The sequence below is a fragment of the Belonocnema kinseyi genome, chromosome 8 (assembly GCF_010883055.1).
Source record: "Belonocnema kinseyi isolate 2016_QV_RU_SX_M_011 chromosome 8, B_treatae_v1, whole genome shotgun sequence".
Taxonomy (NCBI): domain Eukaryota; kingdom Metazoa; phylum Arthropoda; class Insecta; order Hymenoptera; family Cynipidae; genus Belonocnema; species Belonocnema kinseyi.
The window spans coordinates 54,952,928-54,974,463 of NC_046664.1; the positions used below are offsets into that span (position 1 = coordinate 54,952,928).

Here is a 21,536-nt window from a genome sequence, read left to right on the forward strand (position 1 = left end):
ATCTAAGGATGGTACTATAGAACGCCACCTCAAGGTAGGCCTAGTGGCGCCATCTCTTGGTCAGGCCGGAAACTTATCAATCCACCCTCGTATTTCAAATATATATAATAAATTATTTACAATGTTAAAAAAGTATGTACTTGTTTTTTTCATCATGACATTCACGATATTTGCGTACAGTTTTTTTGTATTGAAAAACGTATGTAAGAAACCAGCCGGGTACTTTTTTTGCTGTGATCGATTTCGCCTTCCATGGCACTGGGAAAAAAATGAATAAAGGTAAGAGAAAAAGTTCGCAAGCACATTTCAATCAAAGGGGAGAACGAACCAAGAAAAAAAAGAAAACCCGCTAGTTTCTTACACTTTGTTCCAAAACTGTTTTTCTGTGATCTTTTCCGCCTTCCATGGCACTGGGAACAACGAACTAAGAAAAGAAACGCGATGGCTTCTGACACTTTTTTCCAACACTTTTTTTTATGTGATCGCTGCCTGTTTTTATGGCACTAGACAAAACATGAATAAAGGTCAGGTAAAAGTTTCGTAATAACATTTTGAGAAAAGGCGACAACGAACTAAGAAAAAAATTTTTACACTTTTTTCCGACAATTTTTTTGCTGTAATCATTCTCGCGTTCCATGGCTCTTGCCAAATCATGATTAATGGTCAGAGAAAATGTTCGGAAGCTCATATTGAGCAAAGGTGAGGACGAACCATGTAAAAAAACCCACTGGCTTCTTACACATTTTTCCAACACTTTTTTTGCTGTGATTGTTCCCGCCTTCCATGGCAATATGTAGCTGAAGTTCCGAACGTTCAAATGAATGAAATATTTTTCCCCATTTTTATTTTATCCATCAATATTGCTCCAACTGCATTTTAAAATATGCATTATAATTTTGTTTCAATAATAAATGAATTCCAATATAAATGAACAAACATTTTAGCCCTTTTTATAGTTTACATAATTATCAGTAAAAAATTTCATTCATTTGAACGTTCGGAAATTCAGGTACATCATGGCAATGGGAAAAGTACAAGCAAGGGTGAGAGAAATGGTTCCAAAGCACATTTTGAGAAAAGTCGAGAAAGAACTAAGAAAAAAGATACCGAAGGCTTGTTACACATTTTTGTAACACTTTTTTCTTGATGTAGTCATTCTCGGCTTCCATAGCACTGGGCAAAATATGAATGAATTCAGAGAAAAGGTTTGGAAGCATATTTTAAAAAAAAGCGAGAACGAACCAAGACAAAAAACCGCTGGCTTATTAAATTATTTACAACAATTTTATTGCTGTAATCGTTCTCATATTTTGAAAAAAGACGAGAATGAACCAAGAAAAAAAGGAAACCTGCTGGTTTCTTACACTGTTTTCCAACACAAAAAACTGTCTTCAAAATATCATAATTTGCACGAAGAAAAAAAAAGTCAGAGACTTAAGAAATGGAAAACAAAAAAAGATCATCTAAATAACTGCCTTAAACTTAAGTCACCGAATTATCTTAATGCGAATTGAAGATAATATGTTTGTATATTTATTAAAAAAAAAAAAAAAACATTTTTAATATTTTCAAAAATTTACAACAGCAATTGGTTAGGCAACGTTGAAAGTACTTTTATGATTTTTGTTAAGATTTTTTCGATTATTTTTTTAATGAAAAACTAATCTCCCAATTTAACTGTCGTTAAAATCTGTGAACTTTCCTTCCTTTTTATGAGATTTGTAGTTCTGAAATGCATACAAAAAAATGTCTGGCATATTGGTTTCAAGCTCATTAACGTACAATACTTTAACCTTTAAGATGATCATTTATTCATTGAGCTAACATTTTTTCTTTACCCACTTTTTTAACGTGAAAGTCAGAGGATTCGATTTTTCTCGTCGATGGTAGGTGATACATTATTTAAATACGGTAGGAGATGAGCATAACATTTGCCAACCTTTATAGCTTTAAAAGCCGGCGAGTTAATTAAATTCTAATTCATTGTCGGAGCTGGGTCCGAGCAGGAACTCACTCTTCCTCTACCTTTGCTTCTTATTAGGGCTTAGCCGAGAAACAAGGCATAAAAAATACATGGGGCGACATAAAAACCCCATGGCAACTCTGTCCCGGAAGCGTTGACGGTTGTTTCAGGGCGCGCTCCTGCCGCACATGAACCTTCGGCCCACGCTGCAATTAATCCCTGCAATAATTGTGACCAGTTCGTGTGACAACATCGATCAGACAACATACAAGACCGAGGACGACTTTTAACAATCAACTCTTGAAAAAATAAGCTACTGAAACCATGATGATGTTTTTTTTATTAGGGTAATTAATTAGTTTTTGGTGTTAAATATGAAATAGTATCGATTACTGGTCGATTATTTTTTGGAAACACGAGAAAAAACTTAGCTCTGCCTGGATTTGAACCGGGAACGCCTCTATATATGAGAGGAGCGTTAACCAATTATGCCACCGAGACTGAATACTTTGGTTTGAAGAATTTTCCCTCGCTGACAAAAAATGGGTCTAGCTGGATTTCGGCTTTAAAGGAAATATACTTGTATCAACTACCTTTCTAGCTGTTTTAGCTCAATTTTCCTTCTAGAAATAATCTAGATAAATAATTTCTAGATGGTGCAATTTTATCTAAAACAGCTAGACATTGAGGTGACACAGCCATATTTTCTTGGAAGACGAAATTCAGCTAAACCATTTTTTTTCATTGCTGCATCGGAATATAAATTAAAAAAATCATGGTATTTTATCAAAATAACTTCATGGTTTTAATTTATATCCTAATTCAAGAAATGATCTACGACAGCGTCAGTGGCGTACTTGGTTAACGCTCCACTCATGTATTGTGGCGTTCCCGGTTCAAATCCGGGCTGAGGTATATTTTTTCTCATTTCTCCCAACAATAATAGACCAGCAATCGACAATATTCAACTTTGAATATAAAAAATTCAAAAAGCTTTTTCATACACTTAAAAATAATCCGCAAATTACAAAACTGCGATTCAGAATTTAATTATAAAATATTAACGACACTTATAAATGATCTGTTTTCCTTTATTTATAATATATATCTTCAAAAAATCAGGTATTTGTGATTGAAAAACTGGTTTTTCGTTCGCAAATATTTCAATTGTTCAAAATTAGCGGGTTTTCAACCTTTTTCGACTTTTTTTTTAATGCGACTTTATAAGCTTTAACTTTTTTTATAAGCTTTAACTTTTTTTATAAGCTTTAACTTTTATTCATTTTTCTCAGAAGTTACTTGAATTAGTTTCAATTTTAATCACAATGAATATTTTAAAACTAAAATTCAAGACTAGAGAGAGTTAGACATTTGTCAGCCTTTCCTCTATTACTCTTTTCCCCCCTTTTGAAATAATAAAACTCAATAAGAAAATCTAACCATGCTTTGTTGAAGGTTCCTTCTTTTCGGATAAAAATTCAACTATTTGGTCGAAAAATAATTTTGTTGAAAATTCAAATATTTTGTTTAAAAGTCATATTTTTGTCCAAAAAGTCAGCTGTTTTGTGAAACATTCGCCTTTTGGGTAGAAAATTCAATCTTTGAATTGAAAATTCCTCTTTTATTGTAGGAAAGTCATATTTTTTGTTTTCAAAACTAACTTTTTTGTTGTAAATTTAAACTTTCTTGTAAAGACTTCGTCTCTTTGTTTAAACAAATCAACTGTTTGGTTGAAAATGCAACTGTTTTTTCTTTGAGTTATTCTTTGGTTGAAAATTCAGTGTTTGTTCAAAAGTCACCTTTTTCGAACGAAAATTCAACTGTTTTGTTGAACATTTGTCCTTTTTGATAGAAAACTTGTCTATGGATTGAAAATACATCTTTCTTGGTTAAAAATGCATCTATTTTGTTGATGCTTCGTCTCCTTTTATTGCAACTTAAACTGTTTGGTATCAAATGTAACTATATCGTTAAAACTTAATTTTTATTTTATTCAAATATTTTTTTGGAAATTCAATTTTTAAGATTAATACTTCAACCATCTTTTTAAAGAATTCCTCTTTTTACGTGAAAATTCAACTATTTGGTTGAAATTTATTCTTTTTTTATTTGGAAATTCGACCGTTAGGTTGAAAATTCAACTTTGTATGGTAAAAATTTAACTTTTTTGTAGATAAGTTGTTCCTTGCTTGAAAGTTCTTAACTGCCTGGTTGAAAACTATTTTTTTTCTTTAATTTAACTATTTAACTAAAAGTTTATCTTCGGGCTTAAAAATCAACTGTTTTCTACATTATTAGACTTTTGAGTTTGAAAATTGAACTATTTTCTTAAAAATTCATCTTTGGGTTGAAAACTCGTCTTTTTGGTTGAAAATTCAATTATTTTCTTGAAAAGTCAGTATATTTAGACTTCTAACCTTATGAATTTAAAGCGTTTCATATTGAGTTCAACACTGAATCTACATTAATTTTTTTAAAGAATTTATTCCCCTACTGTTACTGTTTATGGAGCACTTTGGTCTGTGAAGTGTAAATTATTAAAAAATGAATAAATTCATATTTAAACTATATAGTCTCAAATTTTAAGCCTTATTTGTTGATTAATTTCAAGTTCGAATAGCGCAACATAAATGTCAATTGTAAACTTTTCTCATTTGAAAATAATCCAAGTTAACAAGTTTAAAAGTTCAGAAAGAAATATTTGATACTCAGATTTGGGATTTTTCAAACTGGTTGACTATCTTTAAAAAAAGGTTTTGACTTTAAAGTTTATTTTGATTGTGCAAACATTATTTCAAAACTAAATAAGCTGATACTGTTTTTTACATTATTTTTAACAATTTGATGCGACTTTTTTTGGTCTTTTTTTCTAAATTTATATGACTACTGACTAATACGACTTTTTAAAAAGCCATCTAGTCGATCCAAGCCCTGAAATCAGGGGAAGAAACGGAAATTTTATTATCGAACAAAACGTCCACCCTGATTCAAAAAGTCTGTTTTTAACTTCCAGCATGTTAAACTTGAAGCATCATTTGGAAAATTATTATACAGTGTCCAGCGACCTTGAAAACCTTGAAAACCTGGAATTCTCCTTAAACATTTTCACGAGAACCCTGAATTAAATTTCTTTCTTACTTTTGAAACAGTTATTCTATTGAAAATAGAAATGTAATTTAAATGTTTTAGTCTATTATGAAAGAAACATTTCGTTTACACTAAATCTAGCTACTGAGAAGTATTTTATTGATCGAGATATAATTGATCTTTTACTCATTACATAATAAATCAAGTGATTTCTAGACATTTTTGTGATTTTTTCCAATTATTTTATAGATTGCGATGAACATACTTTTTTATTGTTAATAATTCTATAGATTTTTTATTTCTTCTCCGCTAATATAGAATATCAAGGTATACATTTTTTTGGTGATATTAATTTATAAATTATAAAATATTATTTGCAAATTTGAATGTTAATTCAGTTACAGAATAAGAATAAGGTTTTTGTGTGGATACCAGATTGCTAAACCTTACTCAAGATTTCAAAATGTGTAAAAGATTTAAAAATATTTAAAAGGATTTTGAACTTTTTACAAAGATTTAACGAGTTTGAAAGATTTTAAAAAATCGTCTACACCAGATTTCAAATATTTCACAACAATTTCGCAAAGCTTTTAAACCTTTTAAAAGATTTGAAGCATTTCAAAAAGTTGAAAAAGGGTACAGTACACTAGATTTCAAAGACTTTAAAACATTTCGAACATTTGTGTAATGATTTAAAAATTTTTTTAAACATTTTAGCAGCTCTCAAAGTATCTGACAAAGATTTCACAATTTTTTGAAGATTTCGAACTTTTCATAAAGATTGCAAGGATTTGAAAGATTTCAAAAAGGCGTGTTAGCAAATTTCAAAGATTTCACAAAGATTTCGAATATTTACAAAGATTTTAAAAAGAATATTGTAAACCAGATTATTAATATTTCAAAAGATTTTACACCGATTAAAAATATTTTAATAATTTCGAATGAATACAAAAGATTTCACAAAGATTTCAAAGATTTTATAGAAAATTAATAAAGATTACAAAGGAGTACAAGAATTCCAAAGATTTTAAAAAGGGCTGTACACCAGATTTCAAAGTTTTTTAAAGGGTTTAAACGATTTAAAATGTCTTAATGATTTTGAACGAATACGAAAGATTACACAACTTTTTCAAAGCTGTTAAACCATTTTAAAAGATTCTCTCTAAATTTGAAATAGTGAAAATTTCACTAATTGAATTAGTGATTGAATGATTCACTGGTGAAATAGTGATTTTTTGGCTTTTCACTCTGGAATTAGTGGTCTTCTACTGTAAAAATAGTGATAATTTCACTATTTCCAATTAGTGTATTTTATTTCACTATTATTTAGTGGTTTGATTCACTATTTAATTAGTGAAGCCGAAATCGAAGCCGTGATCACTGCTAATGATGGACTCGCGCCAACCCGCGCTCACGTCTCGTTTGCATTGTTTTCATCGTTTTACATTTGTCAGCTTGCATCATTTTTCTTTCTACGAGCGTAAAAAAATTTTAAACACAGGTTAGTAATATTTTTCAGTTTATTATGCTTTCGTGTAGTTGCCCAGTGAATAGTGTCCTCATTATGTGCGATATGTATATCGAGACGAAAATATTTGCTACTGAAAATGAGCGCTGTGTTCGTTTTGAGGCTCTAAAGTTCAGCTTTTCATTCATTTCTATAGAAATAAATGGAAAGCTCAATTGAGATTTTTCTTTAGTAAGTACAGTATCAACATAAATTAATTTAATTTTTAAATATACATTATAGTTTACTTCTATACCTTGTCTTGTAATATAGTTTACTGTTGGGGTTATTGGTTGACTCCAGCAAATATTGTATTTAAATATGGATGACAATTTTAAGTGTCGTGGTATATTGTTATTGATAATTTTAAATGAATTTATTATTAGGTATTGGTTACCTTAAGGTATATGCGTCATCCACGCCGAAATGTCCAATGAGTTTTAGGAGTACGACAGCCTAACTGCGGAAGAGTTAGCCAGAGCTCTAAAAGAGGATCAGGATGTCATGATTGATTTTGACTACTTAATTAGTGATTTTCCACTATTTAATAGTCGATACTTTACCTCTCAAAACTACTATTTTCTTAGTTAAATTTCACTAATTGAATTAGTAGTTTTTCACAAATTCATAGTGACCTACTTCTCGCTAATTCAATTAGTGAAATTTCACTAATTCAGATTTAGAGAGATTACAATAAATTTAAGAAGATTTCAACAAATATCAATGATTTCAAACCATTAGAAAAGATTGCACAAACGAAGATTAAAGAAAGCTTTCACAAATATATCTATCCAATATTTCAAAGATTTTGAAGATTTTACAAAGATTTCAAGGTTCACTCTTTTTCACAAGAAATTAAGAATTTGTTTATTTATGGTTATGCTTTTTTTAAATTTCTGGCCAATAAAAAATGAAATGGCTCATTTTTTATATTTATAACAAACGGTTATCTCATTATTTGATGTAAAAAAGAAGTCCTGGCAAAAACTTGACTGCTTGACCTAGGAAACGTGAAAAATACCTTGAATTTCGTTCTTAAGAATCGCCGGACACCCTGTTCTAACAACAATATTTAAATCTATTATTCTTTATGACACTCTACTTCTAATATTTGCCAGGACTTCAAGAGACTTCTAAAGCAAAATAACCAGTTCTTTCAAACTCGAAGCTATTTTTATCATTCTTATCAGTCATACTTCCGCTTATCAGCTGATTCCCAATTCCCTTTCTATGATTCTTGCAGAAGGTGTTGGCGACATCCGGAAAGCGTCTGCCAGTGACAAGATCTCGCATAAATGAGTTGGTCTGTTTCCTCGCAAGACAGGTGGGTCTGAGGAAATCATTAGGCGGAATCGACGAGAACCGTCTGGTGTGTACTCTTGCAGCAGTTGTGGCTCACCCAGGACTTCAGCGTTCACGGGGTTAGTCTCCCACATCCTGAGCGCCGCTGACGGCCACCAAGTGAAACGCGAACCCGGCTCTCATCCAATAACAAATTCAGCGAGTCTTCGAATGCACAGAGAAGGGTCGGCTGTTCGTTTCGTTCTTCGGTGCTACGTTGTCTTGTAAAATCGCGTTGTCGGTAGTATGAAGACTCGAAGTCGCCGGCTTGACTCGTCAAAAGAAACCGAAAAAAGTCATACAAATTTTGTGATCCCGTAAAAGCATGAATATAAAATGTTTTCCTCGAAACAGGAACAGAGATAGAAGTACGGCGCGGCTCACTTCCGGTCTTTGAAATAATGTGTGAACAGCCCTTTGGCAAGTGATCGCGCAATATCAGGAAGTGAACATTTTCAAAGTGGTGTGGAAAACAGAAGATTGGAGTTGAGTTTATGATTTAGGTTTGCAAGTATTCAAGTTTAAAGTGATTTTTGGTGGATAAAAAAGTGTTTGACATGGTGTCTCAGGTAGATGTGTAGAGTTGGGATTCAGATGAGGGATGAGGATGAATTTGATGTGAGGATCCTCTGAAGGAGGAAGGAGGAAGGATTATGGAGTTTGAGCTGGATGGCAGCCTCAAGGAGTGGGCCAAGGACAAACCCCTCAGCATACTGCAACTGGACCCTGCAGATAGGGCTGTTCTGAGGATTGCCGGTGAGTTTTTTTTGTTTTTTTTTTTCAGAATTTTTGTGTTTTTTATTCGGCGATAAGTAGCGAAAGAAAGCCCCGAAATTCCCTTATCTGTTGCGATTCTTTTGCTGAAGGGTGATTTCGATTTTTCCATCAGATTAAAGTTGTAAGCTTGTACGAAATTTATAGCTGACTGATATAACATGATGGCCGTAGAACCCTTAGCTGACCTACGCCTGGCCACAATCATAGCTGACACACTGGGACGTTTTTGACCCCAATCACTTAATTAATGTTTCTGAGTAAACAACGTTGCTTTTTTAGTAGGAAAAAATTACAGACGATCAGTAACTACCATCAATAGAATGCATTATGTGGTTTGCAAAAAATCAATATTTTCTAAGTTTAAAAAAATCATATTTGAATTATCATAATTGAATTCATAATTCGAATTGAAAAAGGCCCTGGCACCAACGACCCCAGTAGGCCAGCTAAGGGTTAAATAACTGTCGATAATAATTAATGTGTAATTTTTATTTGAAATTATTTTATTTCGTTTGTAAAAGATTCTACGTTAAAAATTTAAAAATATATAAAAATTGGTTGGGGAAAAATTCGACTTTTTTGTTAAAAATTCTCCTTTTTGGGGTAAAATTCAACTATTTTGATAAAAACTGAACTTCCTGTTAAAAATTCATATTTGTGTGTTGAAAATTAATCTGAAGTCTTACTTGGTTGAAAATTTAAGTTTTTTTTAAATTCGTCTTTTGTTTCAAAATCTATTTTCCATCCAAATTTTCGGTATTTTGTGGTAAAGTACCATACATTTATAAATTGCCGCTTTAATTTTCTTTATATTTTATCTTTATTATCTAATTACTTGAGATTCTTGGTCTATGGTTGAACCACTTTGCTAACAAATAATTTTTTTTTAATAAATCTCTTTGTTTGGAAGTTTACCTATTTCGATGAAAATTGAAACACATTATTGAAAATTTGTTTTCTATGTTAGTTTAAAATTAATTTTTTTAAACTGAAAATGTAACTTTTCCACTTTTGATAGAAGAATGGTATTTTTTGTCGATAATTCTTCCATTTTGATAGAAAATTGATATCCCTTGCTTGAAATTTCTTCTGTAGTTAAAAATGCAACTGATTGATTGAAAAAGCATTTTTGTTGTTGAAAATTCATATTTTTTGGTTGAAAATTCAACTGTTTTACAGAAAATTCATTGTTTTGGTTTGAAAAATATTGTTTTTTGTTGAACATTCGTCTTTTTTTTTTGAAATTAATGTTCCTGGTTGCACATCTGTCTTTTTGGATTTAAAATTAATTCCTTTGATAGAAGTTCCTTCATTTTTCGTGGAAATAACAACTTTAATTTTTTTTATTACATCTTTCTAGGTTGAAAATTTTACTACTTAGTTTAAAATTGAACTATTTTGTTGAAAATTCAACTCTGGTTGAAATATTAACTATTTGGTTGAAAATCCAACTCTTTGATTGAAAAATTAATTATTTTGTTGAAAATTTAACTTTTCGGGTTAAAATTCCAATTGTCCTTTGAAAAATTCGTAACTGTCTTGTTGAAAATTTATATATTTTCTTGAAAGCTCAAGTATTTTGTGGGAAAGGAATATTTTTTGGCTTTATTCGTTCTTTTGGATTGAAAATTCATTTTTTTTATTGAAAAGTCATCTTTTCAGTTTGAAATTTGAACATTTTGGTTAAAAATTCAAATAGTTTGTTAAAACTTTAATTATTTTCTGAAAGTTAAACTAGTTTGTTAAAAAGTCATCTTTTTTTTATAGAAAATTCGTCCTTTTGTATTCGAACTTCAGGTCTTATGGCAGACACGTAATTTTGTTTTGTTTGATATAAATTAATAAATTATAAATTTTTTAACTTTATACCTGAAATCGTGTTGTTTAATTCCGTTTATAAATGATTTCACGCAAATTGTAACAAGGTTAAAATGCAGGTCTGAATATTAATGGTCAGAGAAAATAAAAAGTTGGTAAGGGAAAAATCTGCGCAAAGTCAGGGAATTTTGAAAATTGAGTATTTCGGCCACCCTGATTAAACTTTATAAATTAAAAGCAGAGCTAAATTATCCATCAATTTATATTTAAAAACAAGATTACGAAAAACTGATAATTTATTATTTTAAATCGTAGTTGGAACAAAATTTTGTAAATAAAATCAAATTGGGGAAAAAATATTTCGTACATTTGAACGTTTAGAACTTCAGGTACACACTCAGAACATCAATGAAAGTTCGTAGTCATCAATTCTTTGAAAAGTGTATAATGAATCTTATTTCATGATAGCCACTTTCAATACGAGAATGTTTACGATTTGTTTACTATTTGAATCAAGAGCTTATTCATTCGAAGATATCTGTTTTCAATCTTTACTTCATTCATTCATTCACACTGTATTATGGATGAAGAAACATCGTATATGTACGATGAATCTGTTTTCAGTTTTCACCTTGCAAGGCTAGGCCAATTAGGAAATTGGTCAAGAAATTCATTAACACGGTGGGCTCTAAGCATACACAAATGTCAAAACCTTTTAGGCAAAAAGTGTTAAAAAGGCATGCAATATTTGTGTTTCGTGAGACAACTTCCGAATTGACTATTTCTGCTCAAAATTTATTGTTCGTAAGTAAAAAATGAAAACTACAGGTTTTTACCTTTGAGAAAAATAATAAAACTTTGATATAGATTGTATAGCAATTATAAAGACTAGTTTGGAAACCATAAGCGCGGTAGACCGTTTCAAGATTTTATATGTAATTATTACTTTTTTGATGGATTGACTAATGAAGACCTTCGTTAATAGTGGTATAATAATGGTGGTCTAAAACCTGAGTATCATCATAAATTTTTTTAGAGTTATTAGCTAATTAAGGCGATATCATAGTCTAAAATTAGACATACAACAAATATGTACATACATTATAGTTATATTTTTTATTCTTGTCAGTTTTGATATACCACAAATTATTGCTTAAGATCATTGACAACTACATCCAATTTCTTGTTTCAAGCAATCCATTTTCAGACAAAAATTGTCTTTGTAGTTTCATGTTGAAAACTGAAATATGGTGGCATTCGATAATAAAAAATAGGATAATCTCTACCTAGAATTTCTCGAACATTGACTAAGTTTTAAAATAAAAAAATTGATGAAGTGTTATTTAAGAAAAATATGCTCCTGCACGTGGAAGTCAATAATCAGAACATGTCATCATCAGTAACAAAAAGATGTTAAGATGATATTCTTAAAAAACTTGATGCATATTATGAATATTTAAAACATTTAAAAAATTGACAGACGAGACAAGAAAATATTAAAACGCCAAGTGCACGAAGAAGGAAATGCAGAGTACAGGAAGCTAAGAAATTAAGCTCAGATAAGATGCATGAAAGTTAATGGAAATGCTATGATACCAAATAAAATTTTTAAAAAGTAGACGATGAAATGGAGAATGAAAAGATGGATGCTGCGTTTGCGAAAATAAAAATAAAATCAAACACAAATGAAATCCGAAACGTAATTTAGGATGGTAAAGGAATAAAGGAAAATTATGTATCAGCAAGTAAAGACATTATCAAACAACTGGAAAGGACAAGGAATAATGCTATTTTAATAATGGTATTGCAGACTTTAGAAATAAATCAGAAATGTATTTGATATAACATAATAAGTATTCTGGAAATTGAGGGAGGAAGCACAAGACAAAAATAAACGATGGCAGTGTGATGCAGACAGAAAGATATGTGTCTTGCAATTAAGACAAGAGATAACAAAATGAAAGGGAATAAGTTAATTGTGGAAATGAAACAACAAAAATCCTAATGAAACTTCTTAACTCTGTTTAATAAGCCATGATTCACCTACCCAATTACAAATAACTTCTACATTATTCAATGTTTCAAGTCTGAATAATGAAGTTTACTTTTTGACAAGAAAAAAAAAGGTGTTTGAAAGTTTCTCGGAGAGAACAAACAGAATCTGACTATTGTTGCGTAGTGTTCTTTTGGAAGTCTCGGCAATAGCAGGGCACCTAGGGAATTAACTACCTGACGAAATAACCTAATAGCTTCCGTTCTTACTGACCACCAACGTTTATGGCTTCTTGGATTATACCTATCATCTACCTGAAACACGTGCGTGCCAAATTAAAACCTTGTAAAAAAAGTCGTTATATTTTCACTATCTCCGTTTGTGTTTGTGCCTAATATTATCATCTAGTTACAGTCAATGAAGGGTTCTTCCCCTATTATATCTATACTCGTCTAGACCTGGGACAGGCTTTTATTTATTCCCTCGAATATTGTTTTCGTGTGCGAACATCGTAAGGGCTTCTTCTGTCGATCACGGGAGGTAAGGCATATTCTTCCTTTTGTGAGAAAAGCAGACCCATTCAATGACATGCAAGAATTTCGATTCCGCTCAGGTTTAGACTCTTTGTAGTTGTTTCGTGCCAAGAAAAACGGTCTGAAGAATCACTTATGTTGAGGAAGGCCAAAATAAGGCTTGAACTTTTGAAACGAAAGATATTCCTTATTTAAAAATAATGTTTTTCATTCTGAAAGAAAAGAGAAAATTGAAGATGTCCCTTTTCTTTTGCAGACAATAAAGATCGTCATTGGGTAATTAGCTTTTGTTTTCTTGTGAAGAAAATCTATTAACAATTCTACTCATTCGCGTTTCTCTTGGTGTTGTTATTGTATAATGTGTCCAATTCTTTTCCCGGAAGTTTGACTTAAACTTCATACAAAAAATGCTACAGAAATTGTAAAATGCAATAGGGACAAGGATTGTTACTAGAGCTGTGCTAGTTAGGGTCTACTATAACTTGTTTATCTGAAAAAAAGCCTCTGAAGGTTCTTGAAGTCTTGAAAATTGTTAGCCAAGGGGCATATTTCCCATCGAGTCGTTCCTGATCTCGGTCAAAACTTGTTCGGTTATTGCTTGCCTGGACAGAAGAAAATAAATTGTTACTCTTGCAGATCCATCAGATGTAAACTTTGTAGGGTCGTCAGAAGCGGTCATTTCATTGTTCCTTTTTTCCATTGTAGTGCTTCGTGGGCAAATAATGCATAAAACGGTAACTGCATGCAAACTACGTGAGGGAATTTACTTTCTACACACAAAGATTAAATTAACAAAATTGTGTTTTTATTTAAATTTGAGAGATTATCACATGGTCCACGTCGTGAACTCAGAGCAATTAGTTTAACACCCTGAAGAGGAAACATTAAAACAATAAATTTAATTATAGCAGACCTGCAATTTTCAAATCATTCTTTTCGTACAAGTTTTATTTTTCTAGAATATTCAATTTCTTCGTTGTATTGAATATTGAATAACATGATACGGTTTATGACGTGCCCATCCCAAAGGCAATTTATCTGTCATAGTTGGATTACAGTTATAGAGACAATTTTTAGTCTGGTTAAACTGGTTCTTTAAGATCTATATTTCCCGAAACTATCATCTGATAATCTAGATAAGGGGCCGCCCGCTTAAACTATATTACCAATTTGTGGGGGGCGTTACGAATTTAGATACGCTTAGTAAGTTCCCTGATTATACATTTTAACATAGTTTGTGGCATAATTCATATTCGCGTCTTTTATTTCCCCTTTTTAAGGAACTCATCTTTTTATTGATTTTTTTTCATAAATTTCTCCTTTTTCTCATTTTTCCCTGAAGTGCGAACTGAATCAATAGAATGCAAGTACGAATATCATTTTGTTTTAAACTTTATTATTTTTTATTCAAACGTCTACTATTATTTTTCTAGTTAGAAATTAATCTTATTTGGTTTTAAATGCTATACTATTTCGTTGATAATTTAATATTGTATTGAAAATACAAGTATTTTGTTAAAACGTCATCTTTCTAGTCAAAAATTTATCTACTTTGATTGATCTACATTGTTAAGAATTCTTTTTTTTATTAAGGTTCATCTCTTTGGTTATTAAATTGCTGGTTATAAATGTACCTTTTTTAGTTAAAAATTCAATTTTCCGTTTAAAAACTATATCTTTTTTCTTAGAAAATTCATGTATTTTGTTGAAGATTCGTTTTTTCTGAGAAACTTAATTCTCTTGGTTAAAAACTCATCTTCTGCGATAAAAATTCAACTATTTAGTTGTATTTATTATTTCAGTGTTACGCGCTCACTAGACCTTTATGAGTAATTAAAATTTTTTAATATTGATGTTAGTTTTTTCTTTCAATCAATATTTTTTAAAATATTGATGTAAGACCACGTAGAAAAAAAACTAACGTCAGTTATAAGTATTCAGTTGAATATTGAACTCTTTTGTTCAAAATTCTTTTTTTTGTTTGTTTAGGTTTCATCATTTTAGTTGAAAATTCATCTCTTTTGATTAGAAGTAATTTTAGTGTGAAAATTCACTTGGTTGCCAGTTTTACTGTTGCATTAAAAATCCATTTTGTTGGTGGAAGATTAATCATTTTCTTTAACAATTGATCTCTTTGGTATAAAATTTAACCAGTTTATTGAAAACTCGATGTAATTGGTTAAGAATTAATTTTTGAACTGAAAATGTAGCTATACCATTTTTGGTTGAAAATGCAAATTGATCTTTTCAAATTGAAAATTCAACTAGTTGGTTTAAGAACCATCCATTTTTGTTCAAAATGCAACTGTTTGGTTGAAATATCATGTCTTTTTTTAATTCTTTTTTATATAAAATTAATTTTCTTAAAATTCGTCCTTTTTAGTTAGAAACCGCAAATGTTTGGTTGAAAATTAATCTGTTTTGGTTGACGATTCATCTGGTTGGCTAAAAATTCGATTGTTTGGTTGAAAAATGTACTGTTTTGTAGAAAATCCATATTTCTGGCTTAGAAGTTCTACAAGTTAGTAGAAAATTAAACTATCTGATTGAAAATTAACTGCTTTGTTAAAAATGTATATTTTCGGGTTAAAAGTTCAATTTTTTGAAATACATGTTTTTGGTTTAAAAATGAATCTATTTTCGTAAAAGTTTAATCTTTTTTGTAACCAAATTTGGTTAGAAATGCCCGCTATTTTTTTTAAATTTCTAATTTGTTTCAATTAATTAATGTACAGATTAATGGTTAGATAAATTTTGATAGAAGAGCAAACTATTTCGTTGCAAATTAAACTGTTTATATAAAGTATGAATTACTTTGTAGAAAATAATTTTTGTTGTTGAAAATTCGGTGTCTGTCGAGAAAAAATGAACTAATTTGTTATAAAAACTTATTTTTTTAGTGGTTAAGATTAATTTTTTTGATTGAAAATGTAACTTTTCAATTTATCGTGGAAAAGTAATCTTTTCTAGCTGAATTTTTGTTTGTCCACAGTTGAAGTGTTTAGTCAAAAATAAATTTGTTGTTGTTACGGATTATTTTGTAGAAAATCGTTTTTTTTTAATTCAGAATTAATTTTTTTTGTACTGAAAATTTAACCGTTCCACTTTTGGTTGAAAAATAATGTTGTTAATTGAATTTTGAAGTATTTGTTTAAAATTCATGTACTTTGTTGTAAATTCGTCCCTTTTTAATAGTAAAATGAACATTCTTGTTTGAAAATTCGACATTGAATCTTTTTGCAGTTGCTTTCTTCTGGGGATTATGTTTTTATTTAAAAATTTTGTTATTTGTTTGAATATTCAGCAATTTTGTTAAATAGTAATTATTTTTAGTGTAAAAATTCATTTTTTTTTTTGGCAGAAGTTGCATCTTTTGTGGTTAAAAATTCAATCATTTGATTTAAAAGTTAAAATTCTTTGAATAAAAATTCAACTACTTTGGTAGAAAATTAGTTTTGACAAAGTTGAAAATCCATGTATTTGGTTGTAAATTCGTTTTTTTGGTAGAAAAATAAAAATTTTTAGTTGGAAATTTGACATTGAATTTTTTTTCAGTTGCTTCCTCTTGGGTACTATATTTATTAGCAACAAATTATATAATTTGGTTGAAAATTTAGCAGTTTTTTTGAAAACTCACCCGCGTTTAGCCCAGCGGATAATTTTGTTTGTTGGGGAGGGGATAAAAAATTTCTAAAAATCGATAGCATAGTTTATGGATTGCCCCTAAATTACATGGTATTACATGGTATTTCATATCATATGGTTTTTCCATAACGAGTGCATTATTATTTCCTCGTGTGAATAACATTCTCGCTGAAAAATCTTTTGTAAATAATTTTGTTTCCTAATTAAGTCTTTTTTTAGTGTGTCAAGAAATGAAGATAGGTTTTCAGTTCAGATCGAGTTTCTGGACCTGTGAAATGTCGCAGAAATGAGAGTAGAGAGTGAGTTTTTATTAAAAAAAATAAAATAAAAATGTAAGCAAGTAGGGTCGTTGAGTTCAGGCGTGAGATGAGACGAAGCGAGGAAGACGAAAGGGGGAAAAAGAAGAGGTTAGGTTGCCACAACGGCCCTCTGAGGTCCCTCGGTGGGGCTGCACAGCGGACAAAGGACTTTAAAGCGCGAAAGAACAGGCCGGAGATCCGGCAAGGTGATTCCAAGTACAGTACAAAACGATTTTTTGAACTCTATTTATAACGCAGTCGCACTACAACATCAGAGAATACTATACGGATTAAATTCTTCTGCAAAATTCGATAAACTTGAATTTTTTCCAGAGGTTTGCAGTTAATAATTGATCTGTTTTCTAGAAAAATCAACTAAGTCGACTTAGGTTTTGGCACGAAATTACCAAAGAAACGTTTAGAAATGTGTTTTTAAAAACTAAAAAATGCATATTTTAGATTGTTTAAACATTTTAAACCACACAACATGTTCCTTTTCGTTTGTCAACAAATATTTTGAAAATTTTCTTTGGAAATTTTGAGCCAAACCTAAGTCGATTTAGCTTTTGGCACTAAATTGCCAAAGAATCTTTTTAAAATGTGTTTGTACAAATTAAAAAATATATATTGCATATTATGCAAACATTTTATACCCCATAGAATGTCCAATTATGTTTGTCAAGGGACATTTTAAAAAGTTTCTTCCTAAGGAACCTAAGTCGACTTAGGTTTTGGAATAAAATTTCCAAAGAAACTTTTCAAAATGTATTTTTACAAACTAAAAAACATATTTTAGATTGTGTAAACATTTCAAACCCCATAATATGTCTCTTTTAGTTTACCAAAAGATATTTTGGAAAGTTTCTTTGACAGTTTTGAACCAAACCTAAGTCGACTTATAGGTTCTGGCACGAAATTACCAAAGAATCTTTTCAAATAGTGTTTTTACAAACCAAAAAGTACATATTTCAGATTGTACAATCATTTAAAACCCCATAGCATATCCAATTTGGTTTGCCAAAAAACATTTTTAAAAGTTTCCTCGGCAATTATTTTGAGCCAAAACCTAAGTCGACTTTAGTTTTGGCACGATGTTGCCAAAGAAACTTTAAAAAATGTGTTTTGACAAACTAAAAAAAAATATTTTAGATTGTGGAAACATTTTAAAATTTATAAAATGTTCGCTTTTGTTTGTTGAAAGACATCGTAAAAAGTTTCTTCGGTAATTTTGAGCCAAACCGAAGTCCACTTTGGTTTTGGCACAAAATTGCCATAGAATCTTTTCAAAATGTGCTTGTACAAACTAAAAATATTTATTTCAGACTATGCATACATTTTAAACCCCGTACCATGTGTCTTTTTGTTGGTAAATGATCATTTGAAAAAGTTTCTTCGGCTCTTTTAAGCCAAAACTTAAATAGACATTGGTGGGTTTTCTAGATCTTGATAACGATTCACATAATGCAACAGTTTATCATCTTCATCTACAAAGTCGCCACTGAGCCAGGAATTTTTTGAGACCGAGAAAAAGCTTTTAAATAGCCGGAAATTTGTACGCAGTTCGGTCATTTTTTTAAATTTTGCAGTAAAAAGCCATAATGTTGTTTAAATAATCGTTAGTTTTGATTTCCACATCAGCACATAATAAAACGAACTTAATGGTGAAAAATGTCTTTAAAAATACTTATCGAGAAAGAAAAGCCTATACGACAAATTTTAGTTACAGACTGCAGACTCTCCCCCTTTTCCCGTTTTTTTTCTCGTTAAAATGCGAAATGAATTAATAGAACCCAATAATTTTTGTAGAATATTCGTCTGTTGGGATAGAAAATTAATCTTGTATGATAAAAAAATAATTTTTTTTTTTGTTAAAAATAGATTTTTTTTTAAAAATCAACTTTCTTCTAAAACAATTATACTTTGTCTTGAAAATTCAACTATTTGGTTAAAAATTTAACTGTTTTGTTGAAAATTGGTCTCCTCTGATTGAAAGTTGAACTACTTACAACTGTTTGGTTGATTATTTTTATACGATCAATTGTACTTTCTGGAAAAATTTATTTCGTTTAAGATTTTTTTTACTGAAAATTTAGCTGTATCTATGTTTGGTTGAAAATGGATGTTTCTCAGTTGAAAATTCAACCGGTTGGGTAAAAATACTAATATTTGTTTATAAATTCAACAAATTGGTTGACAATTAACTTTAGTTTCTTAATAATTAAACTATTTCATTACAAATTTATCTGTCTTGTTCGAAAATTATAATTTTTTGTTAAAAATACAATATATTTTAACTTTAAACCAGAAGAAATTGAAGCATTTCATATTGAATTCAATATGATACCTAATTTTGTTTAAAAGAATTTATTTCCTGACTATGTCCCTATGTTTGTAGAAAATCGCCCTATTCCCCCTATTTTGAAAGCATTTTTGGGTATGAAGTCTGTCGTTAACAAAAACTATGTTTATCCATATAAACGAGAGAAAATTTGAAAAACTGGTAATTTTTTCCGACGATAAATGTGGCGAAAATAATTTTATGTAATTAAAGTTTGTGTAATTGATGCTTTATCATTTGCAATATTTCATGGTGAGATAACGGTTTTGAATTAGCATCCTTTAAGCTTTAATTTAAAAAGTTGAAAATTTAGAAGAGTTCAATTTTGTGTACTTCAAATGAAAAAGTATTTTGCTTTAATAATTTCAACTTTTTAATTTCTATGACCGGGAAAAATTTTTGCGAACAGGGAAATTACGTAAAATTAGCAGTTGCTTTCAAATTAAACAGATAAATTTCGCTCCCCCTGAGGAAGTCACTTGAATGTATTGCAGTCAAAGAAGAATTCGTGGGAGACTTTTAAATAAACACGGAAACGCCTATAATCGTACCAATGATAAATGACCATACATGTTTGTGTTCGAGCATATTTTACAGTTACGAATTGTAGAATAGTGTTAATCGTGTATTATTCTTTAATAAAGCAATAATCCTTAAGGAGGGATCTGTACGCACCCACCTGCGATGAACAATTGTGAGGAGTGTTACCACCCATGGTTAGTTACACACAGTTATAAAAACATGAAGACAAAAAACAGCAATGAAAGAAAAAGAACTTTAAAGAAAAATAAAGATTAATTCCTAACAGAAATGATGGAATTCAATTGTTATGCAATATTTTGTCAATGACCAAGCGACTGAGAATCTTATTTTGGGCTTCTGCAAAAAAGATCTTATGAGATCTTGTGATATTTTTTAGAGAGTATTTAGAATGTTGTCAAAGATAAGACATGACTCGATGGCATTTCTTTCAGTACTATTAAAAGTTTAACGATCTTTTTATCTGTTTGAGAAGTAAACATTTACAAAATGAGTAATGTGTGTTAAAACATAATAATGGCAGCCAGTGCCTAAAAAATAATTATAGTACGCTCTGATAGTACCTGAAACCTAAAAAGATATTCTCCTAAAAACATTTTGCTATAAATGGAACCGATCTCTTGAAAACTCACCTAAGTTGATTTAGGTTATAGTACAAAATTACCCAAGAAACTTTTCAAAATATTTCTGTTTACAAACCAAAAAGTATATCTTATGGTTTCAAAAATATTTGCACATGCTGAAACATGTATTTTATGGTTGTTAAAAAGACATTTTCGAAAGTTTCTTTGGCAATTTCATGCATAATCCTAAATATGCTTTGTTGGCGTTTATAGAGAACGGTTGAATTATATGATATCCATTATACATTTGATTTACCACCCACGATAATGATGTATGTAACTTGTTAATTTTACTTTTAACTGAATCAATGTTAAGAATATATACAAAAATGAATCGTATCTAAACTATCATAATTTAGTGCTAATTTAGTGCTTATTTAGTGCTTATTTAGTGTTAATTTATGTTGCAGAAAAAAAATTTTGTGCCCGGTAATTTTGGCCAAAAACATGTAGTAATGATAGCTTCAGCTGAAGCCACAACTCCGGTATGCGAAACTCGAAAACTATTAGTGGTTTCAAATTCTCCTTTGCGTAGGAATTTAGTGCTAATTAAGTGCTCTGGATTTATGCCTTGCAAAAAATACGGGCACTTTTTTTTTACCAAAAACGTGTAGTAATGCTGGCTTCAGGTGACTCTAGTATGCGAAACTCGGAAACTATTAGTGGTATCGAGATCTGCTTTGCGTAGAAATTTAGTGCTAATTAAGTGTTCTGGACTTGTGCTATTCAAAAATCCGAGCACTTTTTTTGACCAAAAACGTGTAGTAATGCTGGCTTTTAGTGACTCTGGTGTTGTGAAACTCGGAAACTATTAGTGATATCAAGATCTGCTTTGCATAGGAATTTAGTGCTAATTAAGTGCTAATTAAGTGCTAATATATTCTGCAAAAACTAAATTTTGTGCCCGGTAATTTTGATCAAAAACATGTAGTAATGCTGACTTCAAATGACTTTGGTGTTATGAAACTCGGAAACTATTAGTGATACCAAGATCTGCTTTGCGTAAGAATTTAGTGCGAATTAAGTGCGAATTAAGTGCTAATATATTCTGCAAAAACTAAATTTTGTGCCC

At 30.3% G+C, this 21,536-nt stretch overlaps 1 protein-coding gene across 2 annotated transcripts in view; it reads left to right on the forward strand.

Annotated features, from left to right (window-relative positions):
- Positions 1–8,108: 8,108 nt before the first annotated feature.
- LOC117177852 (dystonin) overlaps positions 8,109–21,536 on the forward strand; it is a 454,633-nt gene continuing 441,205 nt past the window's right edge. For both annotated transcript variants that reach the window (XM_033368865.1, XM_033368868.1), the window contains exon 1: positions 8,109–8,654. In XM_033368865.1, the coding sequence (XP_033224756.1) occupies positions 8,552–8,654 (103 nt within the window). In that variant the 5' untranslated portion in view covers positions 8,109–8,551. The remainder of the gene's footprint in view (positions 8,655–21,536) is intronic.